This window comes from Mastacembelus armatus, unplaced genomic scaffold, assembly GCF_900324485.2.
Source record: "Mastacembelus armatus unplaced genomic scaffold, fMasArm1.2, whole genome shotgun sequence".
Lineage (NCBI taxonomy): Eukaryota > Metazoa > Chordata > Actinopteri > Synbranchiformes > Mastacembelidae > Mastacembelus > Mastacembelus armatus.
Genome location: NW_022872882.1, coordinates 1 through 23849, shown reverse-complemented (window position 1 = coordinate 23849; position 23849 = coordinate 1). Strand labels below are relative to the sequence as shown.

The 23849-nt window shown below is 40.3% G+C and overlaps 1 protein-coding gene across 1 annotated transcript; it reads right to left on the bottom strand.

Annotated features, from left to right (window-relative positions):
* Positions 1-327: 327 nt before the first annotated feature.
* On the bottom strand, positions 328-22810 carry LOC113136080 (CD166 antigen homolog A-like). Its single transcript, XM_026316515.1, is given in 16 exon segments — positions 328-1619; positions 1884-1988; positions 3533-3647; positions 5236-5262; positions 5823-5952; positions 7284-7405; positions 10421-10544; positions 11272-11351; positions 11354-11383; positions 14620-14752; positions 14945-15069; positions 15758-15928; positions 16951-17038; positions 19740-19804; positions 20492-20711; positions 22708-22810. Coding segments are annotated over 15 exon segments (1536 nt in total). The 5' UTR covers positions 22729-22810; the 3' UTR covers positions 328-1619; positions 1884-1903.
* Between the last annotated feature and the right edge of the window lie 1039 nt (positions 22811-23849).

Here is a 23849-nt window from a genome sequence, read left to right as displayed (position 1 = left end):
ATCTCCTCTTACACTACTTTAAATTGTTCTTCTACCTCTCACATCTCCCTGGGCTGAAGTGGGTACAGAAGACAAACTCAAAGCTACATTCTACTACATGTGTGTGTTTGTGTTTGTACATAGGACATGCAATGTAACTTAGAAACATGTTAGAATATGCACAAAGCAGTAATTCAATGAATGAAATGTGTTCTGTTTACTGACAAAAACAGACAAAAAAAACTTGAACATAAAACTTTTTCTCAAAATCTACACTTTATTGTCAACAGTACAAAAAACATCTTACATCTTTGGTTTCACTGCTGACCTGATTATTTGAAAATAAAATAAAACTGACCTACTGCTTTCATGTCGTTCATGTAGTTTTGTAACCTTCCCGCAATATATAGCAGTGTCATTTTGAGGATGCTGGGTAGAAGAGCGCTACAGAGGTAACTGCTAGACATTGTTTCACAAATTAAGGGACTGACAAACTGTGTGTGGTTCCAAATTAATTGTATGATCAACAACCAATAGTGCCATCTAAAAGTCTTGAAAAAATAAATTAAACATTCACTATAGGATGAAACTGAACAAAATGATGAAAACCCAGAGAGCCATTGACTTTTTGCACCTCATCAAGTCAGCCTTCAGTTTGGCTTTTCCTTCACACTGAATCAAAAATAACAAAACATTAATAATAATAACACAGCAGAGAATGAATGAAGGTACTGTATGGCCTTATATGCCCTCCAACCATATAGTACCTTCTCAACATTTTAACATGGCTTCCATGCATGCTTATAAAAACGTGCTTCTCTGTTGCAACAGAGCCATCCATGTAGGTTGCACACAGAATATAAATACATGAGAAACACAAAAACAACAATATTCATACCTGGCATCATAGAGCTCTTCTAAAATCAAAGCATGAGAAAGAAAATATGAAATTCATTTAAAATCATTGGCTTAAGCATCCAAGAGGATGGTACAGGAAGTGTAGAGCATACACATGAAGACAAGAATGTAGTGTATTAAACTAAATCACAGGTGAAACATTTTCATTTGGATTTTCATATAAAATATTTTAAAACAAATGGAATGACAAAAGCTAAATGGGAAAACATTTACTGCCATTTACAAAAAACAACTAATTAGTATTGAACAGCACGTTCCAGTAGGGTTATACAGCAGTGAAGTGTCTTTTCCTGAGTACAGCAGAATGACGGCTTTGTGCTCACGTAGTGCACAAAAAAGTACAAATAAAAAAAATAAATAAATAAACTTAGGCATGCTGAGCCAAGGCACACACATGAAAAAGCCTTGGCCCTGAAAAAGGTATTTGCATTATTTAAAGAGATTCAAAAACATAATAAAATAAACCTAAAGGAAAAGTTAAGTGGCAAAAAAAAAAAAAATCACACAACCCTGGAATCACTCTAATGAAACATGATGCCACGTTCACTAAGAATACAAAACAGAAAATTACAAAGCAATACAAGGCAGCCTTTGGACAGGGGGTGGAACAGCAGGAAGTGGGTGGGGTTTGGTAGAAAAGGACTCTCGGTGCATCTTACATGAAGCCCAATGTACCATGCTGGAGTAAGTTGATATTTCGATTAAAGCAAAACTGCTTTCCACTGCTTCTCCCACAGAGACATAAAGAGAAATACAATCAGTAACAATCATTTCAATTATGCAAGTTTTCAACATACTGTATGACACCCAGAAAAAAAAACACCCCAGACAGTTCCAATGTATTATAACCTAGATGCTAATATTTCTTGTGAATTATTAATTTAATCTCCTCAGGCCTCTAAAAGCAAACACATCATCTGACTGATTTGTCATTTCAAATTAAGCTATTTTAAAATTGTGTATGAAATGTAACGTGTTTATATCACCTTTTTCATCGAACTTTGTGTTAAACACTGTGGTTGTTCTCCTCTAGTTTCTTGCTCTCTTCAAATGTTCCCATCTCCTTCTCACCAATTTTCCAGCTTCCTTGCCTGAGGTGAATACAGAATTGCAAAAGTATGATGCATTTCTGCTATCTACTGACCTTCACACACTGTTCCTGACAGCATCAGTCACTCTACAGCTCCTCATGTTCCTTCTGGACATACACACCTTGTTCTGAAAACTTCCCAGCTAATAAATACATCCTCAGCTGGTTGTCACTTTTTTGGCATATTTGTTAACTTAAGGACAGAGAAGACTGTTCAGATAGTCACAGGTAGTGTGTCTGTAAGCCTTCCTGCTGATTATTATTCTAAATTCACTGTCACAGTTCAAATACTGGGATGTCCTGTGTGTGATGCAGAGTCAGGTAGCAAGCCACTACCAGGACATGAGCAGGGATTTGAATGATCCATCCATCCATCCATCCATCCATCCATCCATCCATCCATCCATCCATCCATCCATCCATCCATTTTCTGCTGCTTTATCTGGGGCCAGGTCGCAGGGACATTGGCATAAGCAGAGATGCCCAGATTTCCTTCTCCCTAGACACTTCCTCCAGCAATTCCGGGGGAATATTGAGCTATCCCAGGCCAGCCGAGAGACATAGTCCCTCCAGTGTGTCCTGGGTCTTCCCAGGGCCTCCCCTGGGAGGTGTCCAGGGGGCATTTGGAACAGATGCCCAAACCACCTCAGCTGCTTCTTTCTATGTGGAGGAGCAGCGGCTCTACTCCGAGCTTCTCCCGGGTGATGAGCTTCTCACCCTATCTCTAAGGGAGTGCCCAGCCACATGCAGAGGAAGCTCATTATGGCCGCTTCTATCCGAAATCTTGTCCTTTCGGTCATGACCATAGGTGAGAGTAGGAACGTAGACTGACCGGTCAATTGAGAGCTTCGCCTTGTGACTCAGATCCTTCTTCACCACAACAGACCGGTACATCAATCACATTGCTACTGCTGCTGCACTGATCCGTCTGTCAATCTCATGTTCCTGTCTTACCTCACTTGTGAACAAGACCCCAAACAATACTTGAACTCCTCCACTTCTAGCAGGATCTCTCCTTTGAACCGGAAAGTGCAAGCCACCTTTTTCTGGTTGAAAACCATGGCCTCGGACTTGGTAGTGCTGATTCTCATTCCAGCCACTTCACACTTAGCTGCAAACCACCTGGCACTAGTACGCTGAATGTCCTGGCTGACATAGGGCAGCCCTGCTGGCGTCCAACATGCACTGGGAACAGGTCTGATTTACTGCTGGCAATGCGAAACAAGTTCCTGCTCAGTTTGTACCGGACAGACCTTAGCAGAAGGCCCCGGACCCCATACTCCCAGAGCTCCTTCAACAGGATGCCACGAGGGAATGCCTTCTCCAAGTCCACAAAGCACATGTGAACTGGTTGGGCAAACTCTGATGAACTCTTGAGCACCCTGGAGAGGGTATAGAGCTGGTTCCACAACCAGGACGAAAATCGCATTGTTCCTCCTGGATCTGAGGTTCTACTATCGGCCAATTTGAATGAATTTAAGTTTAAAATGAAAATGTGGACACCAGTGTGTGTTAGTGTTTATTTCTAAACCTTTATATACCTACCTTGACTTCTTCATGTAGAGCCAGTAGATGACTCCCACTATGGCAGCAACTATGATAAGCCCTGCCACAACACCCACTATGACCTTTGCCTGGTCCTCTGAATTTTCATGAGACCCTAAAAACAGACAGCAACACTCAGTTTTAGCTGTAGGACTAACACACACACGCACGCACAGACACAGACACACACACACACACACAGACACAGACACACACACACACACACACACACACACAGCAACAGACAACAGATAGCACAATGATAGAGTGTTTCCTTGCTAGCTCAAACAGAGGCTGTGTTCGAATGTCCACTGTAGTCCCTAACCCATCAATCACTATATAGTGCACTCAATTGCCTAACAGTTTTGAACACTCACCTGCTACTTTTCTTCTGTCACCAATTATGATGTAGCCGCTGTGCATTACTATAGTACTCATTATAGTCATGGCTTAACAATTTTTCATTCATGCAATGCACGACAGTCTATTCTGCCCGTCTAGTAACCATCAATGCTCACTACTTTTTACAGTGCATTGTGGGAAATTTTGAGGGAACTACTTTTCAGGCAGTATGGTGGCTGAGTGTTAGCACTGTTGCCTCACAACAAGAAGGGCCTGGGTTCGCAACCCATCAGGGACCTTTCTGTGTGGAGTGTGCATGTTCTCCCTGTGCTTGTGTGTTTTTACTCTGGATACTCTGGTTTCCTCCCACAGTCCAAAACCATGCATTTTAGGCTGATTGGTGATTCTAAATAGCCCATACAAGTGAGTGTGAGTGTGTGAGGTTGTTTGTCTCTATGTGGCCCTGTGATGGACTGGTGACCTGTCCAGGGTGTACCCCTGCCTTTCACCCAAAGAGAGCTGGGATAGGCTCCAGCAGATCCCTGTGAGCCTGGTTACAAATAAGCAGGTATAGATAATGGATGGATGGATGGATGGACTACTTGTCAGTTACTAGCTATTCAGACACCACTACAAAATGGCATACTCACTATGCAGGGCCCTATATAGGAATTAGGGAGGACATTCGGACACAGCCATACACAAACTTTTACTTCAGTATAAATGAAGGTGTACAGTGACTTATTTTTTTGACAGGAATTTAAAATAGCACATGAAGAGAGACAGTGTGAAGCTACATATAACTGATTCGCAGATGCAAACCTCATTAACACATCTAACACAATCTTAAAATGAAGCATGTGTATGTGAGCAACACTGAGGTGCTGAAATTTCATCTGCTAAATGTTACTAATAGACCATATATTGTACTTGAAATGGAATATACTTTGAATGAACAATATTCATGAGTGGTTCAAGTGCTGGCATCATTGATGACACATGGACAGGTTTTATGACAGTTTTCATCATTATGCATATGTGACTTAATAATTATCAGCCAACGAGAGCTCTTCTGTCTGAGTGATTCAGTCTGAAGAAAAATAATGATGGATATAATAGTGAAGATAGAAAAATGGAGATGAGGGTTCATGTTCGGAGTACTATCAGCATATGAGTCCTTTTATACATAAAGAGAAACTGAACTGATGAGGGTTTATAGGGTGAATACTCAGCTACTTCATCAAGATTGTATCATTTGCCATGATACCAGGTTTTACATCAAGACTATTTAAAAAAAATAAAAAATAAAACCATGGACAGAATCTCCTAAAATAAAAAAGGTAAGGCGAACAAAGTCCTACCTTTTTCATAATGTTCCTGTTTAGAAACTGAAATCAGAACAGAAACAGAAATAAATTAGAACAAAAAAATAAAAATCATAGAGAACAGACGACCACAAATCTAAAGAAAACATGGCACTGATTCTGCCAAAGTACCAATGAACAAGATGAAGTCAAATGTTTTTCTGATGGTGTCTCACAACAAGCAAGCTGTACTTTGGAAAGAGAAATGTGGTAATACTTTCTTAAACCAACCATTTATTATGTTTTCAAAACTTATGACAGGCAGTGGTTCTTAGGGGTATAGCACCCCAACAAACAACAACTTCAGCACAACACAGGGAACAGTGGAGGAGGAGGGACATAAGAAGCAACCTAAACTAACCCATAATTGTAAAGGATTTGTGCAATTTAATGTAACTTCTTTTGTGGGAGAGGCAAACTGAGGTGTTAACATGAGTAGTTATTAATAGAATGATGCAGTTTGACCAATGTGCCAATTTGTTGTCTCTTGTCTGTTTTCTACTAATTATGCCTTATTAGTCTAAGTAGCATAGAGTATATTTATGCTACACAGACTAATTAGTTGAAAAGCATCAACTACTCACCAGAGGAAACATTGATTGTCATGACATCTTCTCCTAGCTTGTTACTGACAGTGCAGGTGACAGTCTGGTTCATCTCTGGGATCACTGTGATTTTATGAGTAGCCTTGCTGTTGATGTAGGAACTCTCTTCCTGGAGACAAAGCAAAAAGAGACAGAGCAAAAGAGTAAATAAGAGGTATATTTGATGAAAATCTCAGCAACATAACAGCCACTTTAGCTGTGCACAGATAAACAGCTTTTCCATTCTACAGGATATTTTGTATATTGCTTAGCAGGGGGGAGTGATGGGATAATGAGAAGACTAATAATAAGAACAAAATACTGCAAAGGACAAGTGACCAGAACCCTGCCTATGCGCTGCATGAGTCTGCTTGCAATGAGTCATTTGCTAACCTGTAAGCTTATTCATAACGCAGGAGAAAAACACAAAAAAACTCTACCAACCTGAATCCAACATGGAGCCACCTGGAGAAGTCGGCATATTCTTTCTTAAATCTCCCTCACTGTTACATTATGTGCAACACTGTTTACATTTCTAATGATATCCTAACGCCAGGGTTTCACTACACCACTACACCACTGTGTTTAATTATGCCTTGTAAATATCATACGTGAAAACCTGCATTCTGTTGCTCTCTAGTGAAAAGAATGTATCTCCAAATGTGGTGATTTTGAGCATTTAATTGAGGAAGGAATAAAAACCTCAGTAGGAGATGTCTTTACTTTAAAGCAAGAGCACAGCGGACTCTGACAGGGTCCTCAAAGCACGCTTTAATCACACCGCACTGCAGTGTTTGCTCTTATCTTGCCTCATTTTGCTGCGTTTGCTACAGCCTTTATTTCTCCTTCCCTCTGCATGAGCACACACACACAAATACTTGTACTTATATCTTTGTGAGGACAAACATAATCATAATGCATCCCCTAGACCCTAACCCTAACCTAAACCTAATTCTACCCTAACCCTGAAACCAAGTCTTAACCCTCAAACAATGTGAAAAAAGTACCTCTCTCTCTCTGTTCTCTCTCTCTCTGTACCTTCTGCAGGTGTCCCTGGTCCTGGAGCTGTATATCGCTGATGTGCAGTTACTGGTCCCACCAACCTGCAGTGTCTATTTGTTGTTTATTGTTGTTGTTCTTTTCTCTCTCCTCTATCCACTCACCCCAACCGGTCGAGGCAGGTGGCCGCCCAAACTGAGCCTGGTTTTGCTGGAGGTTTTTTTCTTCTGTTAAAGGGAGTTTTTCCTCTCCACTGTCACCAAGTGCTTGCTCATAAAGGATTTGTGGGGGGTTTTTTTTTGTTTTTTTTGTAAAGTGCCTTGAGATGATTGTATTGTGATTTGGCGCTATACAAATAAAACTAATTTGTGAAAAGTGCGGACCAAAAACCACTTTACCACACTTTACGCAAAGATAGAAGTACATGTACACACACACACACACACACATTGCAACACTTACATTTGTACTATTGATGCTCCATTGGAAGGTGGGCTCTGGTACTCCTTCAGCTTCGCATATTAGTACTTTGTGCTTGGCATCATTAGAACGGTGTTTAGTTAGGCTGGTGATCACAGGCTTTCCTGCAAATGCAAATTATATATTCATATAGTATATATGGTTTATATAAGTAACATTTTACTGTACACAAATATTTTGTGAGGTCATAATTTTGACCTACAGCTCTCTCCAGAAAAACAGAATGAATCTGGATGAATAAAGGAATCTAACACAGAGTCTGTATTGGTTTCTACTACTGAATGTGAATTAATTAATTAAAAAGGAGTACACTAAATAGTAAAAATACTCTGGGTTGGATGTCTCAAAACATGTATACTATATATATATATATATATATATATATCCATTAGCAGCTGGTTCATTGAGCTGCCAGGCACACAGGGCAGTTAGCTTCTTTAGCCAGTAGGTGTGGAGTATGTTTGAGACCCTTTCTCGGTCTCGGCGATGGTTACTGGTTCCTGTTCAGGGAATATATATATACATACACACACATATATATATATACACATATATACATATATATACACATATACATATATACATATATACATATATATATATATATATATATATATATATATATATATATATATATATATATATATATATACATATATATATATATACATACATATATATATATATATATATACCCACCACCAAGGAGCAGTACCCTGCCTGGAGAAGGAGGTTAGAGGCAAAAATAAGGGCAACACGGAGAGAAGTCAGCCAACTATCAGAACTGCAGAGAAGGGGGATGAAGTAAGAAATACAGCAGGCTGTCCATACCAGAGGCCCTGGAGACTGCCAAACAACGACTCACAGCCCTGGCCACACGCCTGAAGAGGTACACCAGAGAAATAGAAGCACGGAGAATAAACAGGATGTTCTCCACCGAACCATCCAAGGTGTACTCTCAGTGGGAGGGCAGTAACACGAGGGCAGACCCACCAAGGCTGGAGACTGAACAATACTGGAAAGACATATGGGAGAGGGAGGCATCACATAACACCAGTGCCCAGTGGCTGGCAGACCTGAGAGCAGACCACAGCAACCTCCCTGAACAAGAACCAGTAACCATCGCAACGGCAGATATCCGAGAAAGGGTCTCCAACATGAAGAACTGGACAGCACCGGGGCCTGACATGATCCACGCCTACTGGCTAAAGAAGCTAACTGCCCTCCATGAACGCCTGGCAGCTCAAATGAACCAGCTGCTAATGGATGGGACTCACCCAGAGTGGCTAACTGAAGGCAGGACAGTCCTGATCCTGAAGGACCCCCAAAAGGGAGCAGTCCCATCCAACTACCGATAACCTGCCTCTGCACAACCTGGAAGCTCCTGTCGGGCATCATAGCGGCTAAAATGAGTAGGCACATGGCTCAATACATGAGCGGGGCCCAGAAAGGAATAGGTAAGGACACCAGGGGAGCAAAACATCAACTACTGGTGGATAAAGCGGTCGCTTGAGACTGTAAGACCAGGCAGACCAACCTGTGCACCGCCTGGATTGACTATAAGAAAGCCTACGACTCAATGCCTCACACATGGATCCTGGAATGCCTGGAGCTGTACAACATCAATAGGACCCTAAGAACCTTCATAAGGAACTCAATGGGGCTGTGGAAAACAACCCTAGTAGCCAACCTCAAGCCGATAGCACAAGTCTCCATCAAGTGCGGCATCTACCAAGGAGATGCTCTGTCCCCGCTGCTGTTCTGCATAGGCCTGAACCCCCTCAGCCAGATCATCGCTAAGACAGGCTTCGGATACCGACTGCGAAATGGGGCAAACATCAGCCACCTCCTGTACATGGATGACATCAAGCTGTATGCCAGGACTGAGCGAGACATCGACTCACTGATCCACACCACCAGGATATACAGCAACCACATTGGGATGTCATTCGGACTGGACAAGTGTGGTCGAATGATAACAAAGAGAGGGAAGGTTGTCAGGACTGAAGGAGTTGAACTCCCAGAAGGCAGCATAGCGGATGTTGAGGGGAGCTACAAGTACCTTGGAATCCCACAGGCAAATGGGAACCAAGAAGAAGCCGCAAGGAAAGCGGCCACAGCCAAATACCTACAGAGAGTAAGGCAAGTCCTAAGAAGTCAGCTAAATGGGAAGAACAAGGTCCAAGCCATCAACACCTACGCCCTGCCGGTCATCAGATACCCCGCTGGCATAATAAGCTGGCCAAAAGAGGACATAGAAGCCACTGATGTCAAGACAAGGAAGCTCTTCACAATGCATGGAGGACTTCACCCGAAATCCAGTATCCTGACACTGTACGCTAAGAGGAAGGAAGGAGGCCGGGAACTGGTGAGCGTCAGAGCCACCATCCAAGATGAAACGGCCAAGATCCATGAGTACATCAGGAAGATGGCCCCAAGCGATGGAATACTTAGTGAATATCTCAGGCAACAGAAGCCCGATGCAGAGGAAGAAGAGCAAGAACCATCATGGCAGGACAAACCCCTGCACGGCATGTACCACCAACAGATGTGTAGTAGTGGTGGACAAACAACAGAAGAAAGCCGTAGTGGTAGATGTAGCAATCCCAAGTGACAGCAAGAGAAATACCAAGGGCTTAAAGAAGAGCTAGAAAAGATGTGGAAGGTGAAGGCAACAGTGGTCCCCGTGGTAATCGGCACCCTCGGGGCTGTGACCCTCAAACTGGGAGAGTGGTTCCAACAGATCCCAGGAACAACATCAGAGATCTCAGTCCAGAAGAGCGCAGTGCTAGGAACAGCTAAGATACTGCGAAGAACCCTCAAACTCCCAGGCCTCTGGTAGAGGACCCGAGATTGAGGAAGACACCACACACACCACCCATAGGGGTGAGACGGGAATTTTTTTCTTTTTTATATATATATACACCCACACACACACACCTTAAATTAGTCTTATATATCTGGTTTCTAGAATTTTAATTGCTAACATTCACCCTGGAAGGTTTATCTTCTTCTTTCCTTTGTCCCCTTCAAAAAACAAGACTATTAAATACTAGATTAGACGTTTAGTGTACCAATCAGTTCAGCAGAGGAGTTGTATATGACAAATCCATACTCACCTTCTACAACCAGTTCAAAGCTGTGATGTCGTGTGAGGCCTGTCATGGAAGCCTCACATAGGTAGACTCCAGCATCAGCATAGGTCAAATTGCTAAACTGTGGCTCTTCCACTGCCTTTCCATTCTGAAAAACAGTTTTCAGGGTTACAATGCATTATGGGGAATTTTCTTTTTCACCCATACTGATTTTCACTTAAAACTGCTGCTCTCATAGCTAGACTATCGAGGACACGTATAAATGCGTGAATGCAAGACGTCAGTTTCATCTATCTATTTTCTATGTTGATTTTTCGGCTCAGGGTCACTGGAATGTTCATTTCTGAACTCAGTTTCAAAGTACTGCAACCATTTGAAATGACTGAAATATCATATTTCATCACTGGCTTTACTCATAGTATATCTAATTTTTGCTGTTGCTGTTAGAAACTCAAGAATCATCTTACCTTACATTTCTTAGGTTTTAAAATTGTCCAAATTTAACCTGTATATTCTTTACAGTAACTTACTGGGATTTCTCATTTTGGTTGTAGGTTAGTCTTCAACAATCATTTCCATTTAAAACACTTCTAAATGTATCAGCCTACAAATGTAGCATAATGTGTTTTCCTTCATGTGTTTCTACTGTATCTCCCTATTAGACACAGGTATAGAAAAAATTACTTGACACTACCACCCATTTTCTAAGGTGTTGAAGAAAAAAAAAGAACTCATTGTCATATAGCTTATATTTACACTATATCAGGAGTATGATACAGGTATGAGTACAGACTTAAAAGAATTTGCACACTAAGATGGTCCATATTTCAATGCCAATTCATTTTGGTCACCAACTTTACCACAGCACTGATTACCTTTTTCCAAGATACTTTGGCATTACCCGAAGCATTCTTCTCCATTTTTACAGACAAAGTGTCCCCTACTTCCTTCACAACTTCCCAGTGGGACTCAGACTCAGGTCCAGGTCTGACAAAACAAGAAAATGCATGGTTTTGTGTGAGATGGCTGGCTGAAGCTGAGTGCAGTGTCTGCTATTTTTGCTGCTTCTTATCACAACAAAGCTGCCTTAATGCAGTAACCTTGAACACTATTGTAAGAAACACATTTCTCCTGAGAGTTCACGTTTATATCTACTTTCTTCATAGCTAAATGATTTCTTTAAACACATCTGTAAACAAACCATTTAATAACAATTGTATCTGAGTTAACATTTACAGTATTTTCTTATTTGCTAGATCTATTACATTCTCTGATGCACAGTCTTGTTTAAAATATATAGAAATCCAAGCTGCAAGATTTGACTCCTACATGCTTCCTGAGAAGAACATTAATCTGTAGTTAAAAGCTTATGAGGTGACATTTTGCTTCCGCAGCTGGAAGACATGTTATAGATTTAGCTTTTGTCAGCAAATCAAATATACTGCCACAAACCAAGAAGAAATTATTACTACAAACACATATGATGTGACTTCAAGGTCTGATCAATTTATTCCTCTGAAAACATGTTATTACATTACCATGAACACAAACTTATTGTAGTTTATTGTGATCTAATTCTATACACATCCTGCTGCCCCAAATACTTACTGACTCACTAAACCAAATACTCACCAATCAACCTAACATGTATGTTTTTGGACTGTGGCAGGAAACTGATGTGCCTAGAGAGAACCTATGCAAGCACGTGGAGAACATGCAAACGCCACACAGAAAGGCCCCTGCCAGGTTTCAAATCAGAAACCTTGCTGTGAGTCAACATGGTTTGCCAGAATCCCTTCTAGGCTGACCGAAAGTCCTCCTCCATGGCCTCCACTCCTCCCACACCCGAGTTATTGCTTCTGCAACCACCCATGCCGCATACCACTTGGCCTGTCGATACCTGTCAGTTGCCTTGGGAGTCAAACAAGCCAACCAGTCTTGATAGGACTTTCTTCATCCTGATAGCATCCTTTATTTCCAGTAAGGCTCGAGGAATGCCGCTACGGTAGGCACCAACAACCTTATGGCCACAGCTCCATTCAGCCGCTTTGGCAATGGAAGCATGGAACATACAGTAGTCCATTCCGACTCTATGTGAAAAACCCTGAGGTGGGAGTCGAAGACAAGTGCCTTTACCAGATGTTCCCAACACACCCTGACTATGCATTTGGGCATGCCAGGTCTGTCAGCTTCCTCCCGTACCATCAGATCCAGCTCCAACCAAGTGGTGATTAGTTGACCGCTCAGCACCTCTCTTCACCTTGGAGGACCTCACCCAATCACTGTTGGTCTACAGTGATGGGTGAAGTCACTAAAGTCACACAGTGGCAAGGCAACGGGGTGGATGAGAACCCCCTGAGTTCTTCGAGGCTCTGGATGTTGTGGGGCTGTCCTGGCTGCCATGTGGAAGTTGGGGAACGGTATATGTGGAGTAGGAATATGGGGTCCGGGGCCTACTGCTGTGGGCTGTCTGGTGCTTGTACAATCAGAGTGAGAGTGGTTTGCAATGCTGACGTTTAGTCAGACTCATTTCTGGTTCATGTTGAACTCCACCAGGGCTGTCCTTTGTTACCATTATTTTTCTGGACAGAATTTGGTGCAGGTGCAGTCAGAGGTCAGATGGGGTCCAGTTTGATGGATACAGGATCTCATCTCTGCTCTTTGCAGCACCTCCAGCACTAAGTTCATGGTTCTCAGTCAGAAAAGGGTGGATTGACCTCTCTGGGTTGGGGGAGAGCTCCTGCCTAAAGTGAAGGAGTTTCACGAGTGAGGGAAGGATGGAGCATGAGATCGACAGATGGATTGGCACGGTATCTGCATTTATGCAGTTGCTGTACCAGTCCGTTGCAGTGAAGAGGGAGCAGAGCCACAAGACTCTCAATTTACTGGTCGATCTAAGTTTCTACCCTCACCTATGGTCACAAGTTTTGGATCGTAACCAAAGGAATCAGATCTTGGATACACGCAGAAGAAATGCGTTTCCTCCGCACGTTGGCTGGGCACACCCTTAGACATAAGGTGAGGAGCTCAGTCATTCGGGAGGAGCTCTGGGTATAGCTGCTGTTCGTCCACATTGTGAAGAGCCAGTTTAGGTGGTTCGGGCATCTGTCTCAGATGCCTCCTGGGTGCTTCCCAGGGGAGATGTTTCGGGTGTGTTCCACTGGGAGGAGGCCCTGGAGGGAAGACACAGGGCATGCTGGAGGGATTACACCTCTTGGCTGGCCTGGGAACACCTCAGTGTACCACTAGAAGAGCTGGTGGAGGTGTCAAGTGTAGTTTTGCTTTCTTCCTTTCTGTAAATGTGGAAGAAGATGACTTTCCACCCCAGAATACATGTGCATTGTTGAGAAAACTAGCATCGTTGGTGCCAATTCATCCACTAGTTTTGGCAGGAAAGGGGGAAAAAAATCTAATTAACAGAGGTGGCAAATGTTTAGCTGCTACCTGTTAGAGGACATTTATATTACTGCCATTATTTACTCTTTTCTATGAGGACATGTTTCCTTGAGCCACAGAAACACACACTCACAAAAATGTGTTACAATTTCCAATTTAGAGAGCTATCATTTTTCTTCTCTCAGTCATAAACTCAATTTAGTGTTGGTAGCAAAAAAACACTTCTTTCTTTAGTATTTGTGAAATGCACTAAAGATGTAATATGAAGCATATATGAGGACAAAAGTGTTAATTTTTCTATACAATCATATGGCCCATTTGAACTGAAGGCTCAGAAATATATACCTACAAAAAAGGGAGTAATTATTTGAGGAAGGGCTGCTAAATGACAGAAGGGAAAATTGCCCACCCAAACACTACCGCGTTTGTAACCTCAGAAATTTGTTCTTCCCCACTATTCCTTTCACTTAATGTACTGGCTCCCTGCTATATCACAAGCTACAGGAGACCATCGCCTAGTGCTGAGGAGAACAAAAGAATGGCAGACAACCTGAGTGAGTTTTACTGTAGTTATGAAAAGCAACATTTCACACCCCTCATCTGCCTGACCACCAGCAGTTGCACTCCCTGAGAAGCACACTAAGAGCCATTTCATCAGAGTCAACTTCCTGATTTGACGAAAATGTAGACGTTTTAGGGAAGCAGCTATTTGTTGGAATCAAGACAAGGGCAAAGTGAGGACAACAGTTTTTGTCTGCTGCAGCAGTGATTTCTCTTTTTGTTGTGGTACTGTACGTTAAGCCTCTGCATATGCCAAGAGTACTCACAGCTAACAATGATGCTTTGGGAGGCCTCCATCTTCTCATTGTCAGTCAGGGAGCATTTGTATTCACCTGTAGCCTCTCTGCTGACAGCATTCAAAGAGTAGGTGTCTGAATTTTCCACCAGCATTTTCTGACCCTGGTGGGAGAGGAGAGGAGGAGGGGCAGGAAGAGAATGAGGTACTATTGGCTTCTCTCATTGTGATATAATATTATAAATAGGAAAGAAGAAAGAAGTTAGGATAAAGAATAATTTCTCAAAACAAGAATGCAATGTGGCAGAGCAGACAATAGCATTCTCACTAAGGTTGATGTTTGGGCTCTGACTGACCTTGATGTGGAAGTAGAAGGAACTGGGTGGAGGGTTGCCGTCAGCATAACACTTAAGCGTCACATTATGGCCTTCAATGATGGGCCCCTTGGACATAATTTGGAGTGTAATGTTCTCAGATGGATCTGATGGTTCATCAATCAGTTAAAGGAAAAGGGGGAATTGAGGAAAAGAAAGGTGGCATTAGGGTCAAAAAACACACCTTCCACTGACAAATAAATCACTTTCACAATGAATCGATCCAACCTTATACTACAATGAAGCAATCACATTTCAAAAGGTGACCGTCAGCCTTACATAAGCTAAGTGCATAGGCCACCCTGCCTGCACAAGAATAAAGAGGGAAAAAAAGTCACCTCAACTGACAAATTGGATTTTTAATCTTTGCTTTCATTTGCTGATTCAAGCCTCCCGTCTGCTCCTCAAATTTCAAGGATATAATCAGAAATACAAACAACGTTATTCCACCAAAACCCTCAAATCCGAACATATACTTTAGCCAACCACAACAGGAAGTTCAGCAAGCACTTTTTCACCGTATCACCGCTGGATGCAGTTTCTACAGTTTCTACCCATTTCCTCTGCCCATACTGTGCACCTCTGTGCATTTTTATGCCTAAAAATGCATATTACATGAGACCAAATATGTATGCCGCTTTTCTTCCATATTAAATAACTAGACTTTGTTCAGTCCTTTGTTAAGAAAGATAGAAATCATTTTACAGGCTAAAAAAATCTACTTCATATCCCAGAGAGTAAATACAAAGTGTAATAGAGTTGTGGAGCCTGATGGCGGTGCAGTATTCTACTCACAGTGAACAGATAAGGGGTTCAGCTCAGTCTCCTGATTGGTCAACTCATGTGTGGACATGCAAGCAAAGACTGTGCCAGCATCCGTTTTGGTGGCTGTATACTGGAGGGTGGAAGAGGTGGTTGATAGACCTGTGGCTGGATCCAGCTTCATGCTGGAGCTAATCACAATGGCTGCATAGGAACAGACAGATAACATTTACATTGAGTTATATTTATTTGAAGGAGACTTACCCTAACCTTAACTTAATCCTAACTTTTACTCTTTAGTCCTGGTGTTGCATGATATATCATATTACTTCAAACACAAATAAAGATGTGAATGATATATTTGTCTAATGTTTAACCTTTTGTCTTGGGTAAATATGATACACACGTGGACAAAATTGTTGGTACCCTTCCATTAAAGAAAGACAAACCCACAATGTTCACTTAAATAACCTGAAACAGACAAAAGTAATGATAAATAAAAATTGACTGAACACTAACTAATGAAAATCAGACATTGCTTTTGAATTGTGGTTCAACAGAAGCATTAAAAAAAAAACTATTGAAACTGGCCTGAACAAAAATGATGGTACCCTTATTATTTTGTTGCACAACCTTTTGAGACAATCACTGCAATCAAGCAATTTCTGTATCTCTCAATGAGACTTCTGCACCTATCGACAGGTATTTTGGCTCACTCCTCGTGAGCAAACTGCTCCAGCTGTCTCAGGTTTGAAGGGTGTCTTCTCCAGACTGCATGTTTCAGCTCTTTCTATAGTTTTCAATACGATTTTGATCAGGGCTCATAAAAGGCCACTTCAGAATAGTCCATACATGTTTTTGGACTGTCGGAGGAAACCAGAGTAGGCTACCTGGAGGAAACCCACGCAAGCACAGGGAGAACATGCAAACTCCACACAGAAAGGCCCCTGACGGGTTGCAAACCCAGGGCTTTCTTGCTGTGAGACAACAGTGCTAACCACTAAGCCACCATGCTGCCCTGTCTGATTTTCATTAGTTAATTTTTAGTACATTTTTATTTATTACTTTTGTCAGTTTCAAGTTATTTCAGTGACCCTTGTGGGTTTTTCTTTTTTTTTTTTCTTCTTTTTTTTCTTTTTTTTTCTCCATATGATAGCATTTTGTGCAGTGTGACTGCTGGATAGTTTCTGGGTGTGTCAGCAAGCAGCATGTGTTACATATGATACCTTTCCCATCAGCTACCATAGGCTTTCCATTCTTCTTCCATGTGATTTTAGCTGCGGGGTTTGCATCTGCTGCAACACATGTTCCTACCTGGAAAAAACAGAAAAAGACATCAAATGTATACACCCACAAGCCAAGTTTAATTCATATAATTGAACTGACAATGCTTAAAAGTAGATGCAGGAGAACTTATCAAATACGTTAATTAAATTTAACCGTCCTTACATTGCCTTCTGTTTTTTAAGTCGATGCTTATTATTATAGAGGAAACTACAACCTAAAAAGAATAGTTGCAAAGGTGCTCAAAAATATCAACACAATACCTGCTTTTAGCAGCTTCACTAAAAATGATAGCTCACAGAACCTCCAATGTCTCTATCCTAAAGTTGTATAATCTAGTGTCTGCTCTAGCAGAAACATAGCAGGACAACATGGACATATATCAGAATTATCTCATTAAGGAATTAATTGCTTTTGTGTGATAAGCACAATGTCTCCCTGACTTGTTTGTACATCTTCAGGCTTGAAGGTTGGCAAAGCTGCACTCTGTATGAACCACATAAGGAGTAAGTCACAAAGGCATTCCTTTTCCCACACTACCTGTACTATAGCCTCCACTTCTGAGTAAACATGTGTCACAATAAACATCTTTTCAGCCAATCAGTACAATAGTCATAAAAAGACTTATTAGGAATTGTTGGGTTTTTAGTTTTAGTTTTTGTAAAGTGCCTTGAGATGATTTGTATTGTGATTTGGCGCTATACAAATAAAATTGAATTGAATTGAATTGAATTAATAGATCTATTGATATTTTTTCATATATGCATAAATGTTACACCTATTCTTTCTCCCTTATGGAAAAATCCAAAATATCTGAATATTCAAACATTGATGATTTCAGAAGTTTAACTTCTGGGCAAGTTTTTACACAGTGGTTAGCACTATTGGCTCACAGCAAGAATGTCCCAGGTTCGTAACCCGTCAGTGGCCTTTCTGTGTGGAGTTTGCATGTTCTCCCTGTGCTTGTGTGGGTTTTCTCCAGGTACTCTGGTTTCCTCCCACAGTCCAAAAACATGTATGTCAGGTTGATTGGTGACTCTAAATTGCCCATAGGAGTGAGTGTGAGTGTGTGAGGTTGTTTGTCTCTATGTGACCCTGTGATGGACTGGTGACCTGTCCAGGGTGTACCCCTGCCTTTCACCCAAAGAGAGCTGGGATAGGCTCCAGCAGATCCCTGTGACCCTAATTAGGAATAAGCGGGTATAGATAATTAATTAACTTCTGGGCACAGGATCTCTTGTATTTCATTTAAAAGTCCAATATCAGTGTTTTGCTCTAGAGATTTTAAGTTTCCATAATACACTAACTTCCAGGTGCCATAATCCTGCTGGTACATCTAGTGTGTTACATTGAAATATATGAGAAACAAAAAATGTTCTCTCCTCTGCTGATAAATGTTGAAATCTTCTGTAAAATGACACTACACCAAAGTAAAGCTCAAACATCACTGAGAAGAATAAAAAAAGAAAACACATTTTTAGTGGAATACTTATATAATCACCAACAACAAAGACTTTCAGAAGTCCAAGTAGTATAGTGCTGTTATCATATGATATTTGTACCACAGAAACTGACATTCTCTCCATTTTTTTCCAGCATGTAGCAACTTCTGAAAAGATACTGAGAACAATAAAGATTCTAGGGATAATCAAACACATGGTTAGAGCCCTCCATGCTCTATATTCACATTTTTAACATTGCCAGTCTCCTGCCAGTAGTTACTAAAAACAATACCTCTTGTTTGTGAGGCCCAGAAAAACAGTTAAATTGTACATGTGAACTACATTTACACATGGTGTAATACATATTTACTAAATTGTTTATTGCTAGATATGATATACTTCATATAACAATGCTGGCTGGTAATTCTAATAAAATTATTTTTTTCTGATTAATAGACAAGGTAATACACTAACAAATCTGTCTTTGCAGCTACCAACAATTTGATGATTATTTTTAACAACAAAACCTGGAACAGTGTGTGCTTTGCTGTGCATTAACTGTGTAAGCACTGATATACTGTAGCTGGGCCAAAAAAGGGTGACACTAAGTTGTACCTCTGATATATTAGTTTTTTTATTTTAATAAGTTTACAACCATTCCTAAAATTCTGTTTTAAAATTGTCATTATGTGGTACAGAGTGTGGATTAATGAGAAAATGAATTTAAACAACTGTAGTATCAGGTTGCTACATAATAAAATTGAAAAAAGTAAAAGGGGTCTGAATACTTTCTGAATGTTGAAATTTATACAGTGCCATCATGGATTATATATAAAAAAGCATATATCAGGAAGTAAGATAATATACATTGACAACTAACTAATGTGTAGGTTTAAAAAATGTACAAAAGTGTTCAATTTTGTGCAACACCTCAGGTTTCTTGGACTGTGTAAATTATCCACCAGGGTCAGCTTCCTGTGTGCCCCAACCAGACTCCATAGAGGAAACTTATGCAATAATCTCAACTAGTTTTCAGGTCACATGCAGAACGGTTTTTATTATATGCCTAACATAGAAATTCATAAGCTCAGTCAAGTAGACAAACAGCACTCACTGAGTGGTTAAATATTTACATTCCCTGCATGATATTTTACGTGCCGCAGTTCATGAACAAAGTGTCTTCAGGCTAATCAAACATTTCCCTGTGGGGAATTCATGTGCCATAGTGGGACAGCTTCACACATTTAGTGTATAGCACATTGCAATGTGAAAGATGTAATCAATCTTACTGTTATTGATTTGTCCTTCTGCAATACTTCAGACTTGTCCTTAACTTGAACCGATGACGGTTTCTCTGCAAACACAAAAGGACAGGATCTGGTTTTGGAATCACTACATATTGTAGGCAATATGCATTCTTTATACTGATGCAGAAGCACAGTGAGGGGCAAAAAACTAATATTTCACTGACAAAGTTCAGCATCTGACAAGTAGACAGCCCAGTTCATGCTTAGCTGCAAACACCTTGTGTTGTTGATATTCAAGCTGTATGACTGACTGTATATTTCTGAAAGCACAGGAGGGAACAAATGGTATAAATCCACAGTGGATAAAGATGGGGTCCATCTTCCAGTAAGGCTCGACTACACTATTATGATCAGAAATGATCATAAATCATTTATCCACTATACTATCTGTATAGTGGATAAAAAAAATTGTTCCCAAATGTCACCCATATATCCTTGACCAACGTGAACAAGACAAATGTAATCATTTTGCTAATGTTTTGACAGCTTGCAACATGACAATATTCATTGTTCAACAAATCCTGCCCCAAAAATAGATTATTTAAGTTTAATCAGACAATGAATTTGTAAGGATCAACAATGAATAAATGTTCTGTATCAGTAGACACATATGAAAGGACAAAGGCATGGTGGCAGTTTCAAGCTTTTCTATAAGTTTAAAACCATCTTCAAGAAGTAATACTACTCTTATATGTCCTAAATATCAGTGGATTTCCTGGTTTTAGTGAACTTACTGTAAATAACAACAGAGACAGGGTACTCCATCAGGTTGATGTCTGACACCACCATGCAGGTGAAGGTCCTCTGGTCTTTAAGTGAGACCTTGCTGATGAGCAGGTTGAACTTGTCATCAATACTGACCCGATGGGCATAATCATCAGTGGCCTGAATAGTGGCCTTGTCACTGTGGGTCTGTTTGATCAACAGATCACCAGGGGAGCCATCACTTTTTTCCTAAAGCGTGAGAAGACACACAGTAGAGATTACAACAATAGAAAGGCTTGGTGATTTTGTAAATCTGTACATCACAGTTTCTCAGTTATAATTTGCTAAACATGGCAAATGGCCACAACATGGCCAAAAATCTAGGACACAAGATTTAAGTTGTCATTCAGCAAACATTTTATATTAAGCTTTGAAACCTCTGCTCTCTCTTCAAGTTCTGCCTTAAAATCACATAAGCATCTATAATACTTCTTCAGCACCATAACAGGGAGGGGAAATAGACAGGAAATGACAGTGACACAGTACATTCTGCAGATTATAGTTTAAAGAACATGTTGAACACAAATAAAGAGTTCAAGATATGCCTCTCCACTTCAGTACTTTAAAGCCTAAATCAAATCATTTTTAAATCAAAAACATACATAGACCCTGATGCTGCATAGCTTTGAATAATAAAATTGTGGAACTACACATATGGGATTGATGTTTCTAAATATAGAGACACAGGCACACTAAGAGTACTATGTCATTTATATTGGAGTGCTCACCCCAAAGCACTCAAGTATGTCCTAGCTTAAAGGCAAAGGCAAAGGCAAAGGCAAATTTATTTGTATAGCACCTTTCATACACTACGCAATTCAAAGTGCTTTACAAGGCATACAATTACATTAAAAGCATTAAAAGCATTGAAAAGAGCATTTAAAAATAAAGACATTTAACATAAAATAAATTTAAATCAAGTAAAGTAAATTAATATAAAACATAAAAGCACATTAAGAAGACAAAGATAACAATTATTCAAAGGCAGCAGTAAACAACAGAGTTTTCAGTCCAGATTTGAATGAGCTGACAGTTTGAGCAGACCTCAGGTGTTCAGGAAGTTTGTTCCACAATTGAGGAGCATAGTGACTAAATGCTGCTTCACTTTGTTTGGTTCTGGTTCTGGGAACACACAATAGACCTGTCCCAGATGACCTGAGGGGTCTGGAAACCTCATAGGGAACCAATATATCTTGGATATATTTTGGTCCACAACCATTTAGTGCTTTATAAACTAGCAATAAAATTTTAAAATCTATCCTTTGACTAACGGGAAGCCAGTGTAGTGATCTGAGAACTGGTGTGATATGGTCCAGTTTCTTGGTGTTTGTAAGGACTCTGGCAGCAGCATTCTGGATTAGCTGCAGCTGCCTGATTGACTTTTTGCTAAGACCTGTGAACAAGCCATTACAATAATCTAACCTACTGAAGATAAATGCGTGAACAAGTTTTTCTGCATCTTGTGTAGACAGAAAACCTTTTATTCTAGCAATGTTTTTCAGGTGGTAATAGGAAGATTTAGTGATGGATTTTATGTGGTTGTTAAAATTCAGGTCTGAGTCAATGATTACACCAAGGTTTCTGGCTTGATTTGTAGCTTTCAATGACATGGAGTCAAGGTGAGCAATGACCTTTGACCTTTCATTTTTGGGGCCAAAAACAATCACTTCTGTCTTGTCTGTATTAAGCTGGAGAAAATTCTGGCACATCCATTCTTTGACTTGATTAATACACTCACATAATGAAATTAGAGGACTATAATCATGAGATGATACTGATATATAAAGTTGGGTGTCATCTGCATAGGTATGGTAGTCAATGTTGTAGTATTCCATAAAGTAAAGTAAAGTAGTATTCCTTAAAGACGAAGAACCAACACTGGAGAACCTTTTACTATAAAACAAAGGTTCCAGTAAAGAACCTACCCTCTGATCTATAATAAATGTTGAAAGCTAGATGATAGGGAAAATGACAGTTTACTTCAATATCATGGCTTATGTCAAATGTAATCATGAGTTTGTTCTCAAGCTACTCCCTTGGCAAAAAGATTATATGTTCTGTACAGTCCATGTACAGTAAAGATGAGACAAACCATTTTATACGGTAATCTTTTCTCTTATCCCATATAATTAAACAGTTTGGAAACATTTGTGTTCAGTAATGCTCAAACTCAATACCTACTTACATATTTCCATTTGATGAACATCAGATCCTCTGGTGCTGGAGCTCCTCCATTGCATGGTATAACAACAGTCTCACCATATAAACCAGTTACATTGTTTGCCCCCCGCACTGCAACACAAAGGCACAAGTTTTATTTATATTTTTAAATATTACTATCACAAGACCTACTGAACAGAACAACGTTCTTGACTGCTTGACCCAGTGATGGGTGTACAGTGGGAATTTTTGTCCTGAGTGCTGCTTATTTGGCGCTTGTGTGATCAAATCTGGATATAATGAAATAAGTATTCCATGCACTTCGCTACGCTTATGCACACCAAATCCCAAAAACTTCAGTTAAAGCTGAGTTTCACTGATTATCATAAGAAACCTAGGATGTTTTTCTGATGTGCAACTTTAGATTACTTGATCAGTGGTGAGGACAGAAAGTGTAGAAACAAAACTAAGGCTGCTATCCCTATGATCCAGAGTTTTCAGTTGAATGAGAGTTGTTTTGACTGGGCAGCAGGACAAAGTAGGAGGAGAGAACAAATTGAATAACACTACATCATTCTATGCTGAGACCTCACGTTAAGATCAGTGACAGGTGAAAGAGGTTTTCTGATAGTAAAAAGCAGTTTATTTAAGGAAATAAAATGTTTTTGTCCTCTGGCAGTTTCACTGATTTCACATTTTTGAGTTTGTGTGGATGTCTATACAGATCTCTGTATTATGTTTTTAAGAAATCTGCTTTGCTTGTATTGACCTAACAACTCACTTGAGCAATGTCATGGTCTGGTGTTTTCAGTTTCCTGTGGGACTTTTGTTTTGGTATGTTCTCCTGCTTAATCTGGCTTAGGGTCCAGGTAGCTTTATGTTTGATTTGGATTGGTTACACCTGTGTTTAACTGTTCCTTTGTTAGACATCTATATTTACCTGTACACGACCTTTGTTCCTTGGTGGATTATTGCTTAGAGTCCTGTTGTACCTGAGCTATGTTTAACCCGAACTGTGAGTTACTGAACCTAGCCGTGTTTACCTTGTTTGTCACAGAGTTTTGCTTGTGTCTGTTCCTGACCATACCTGCCTGATTTAGTTTCTTTGTTTGTCATTTAAAATAAAGAACTTTAGTTGTCCTGTACCAATCGTTGTTTCAATTCGTT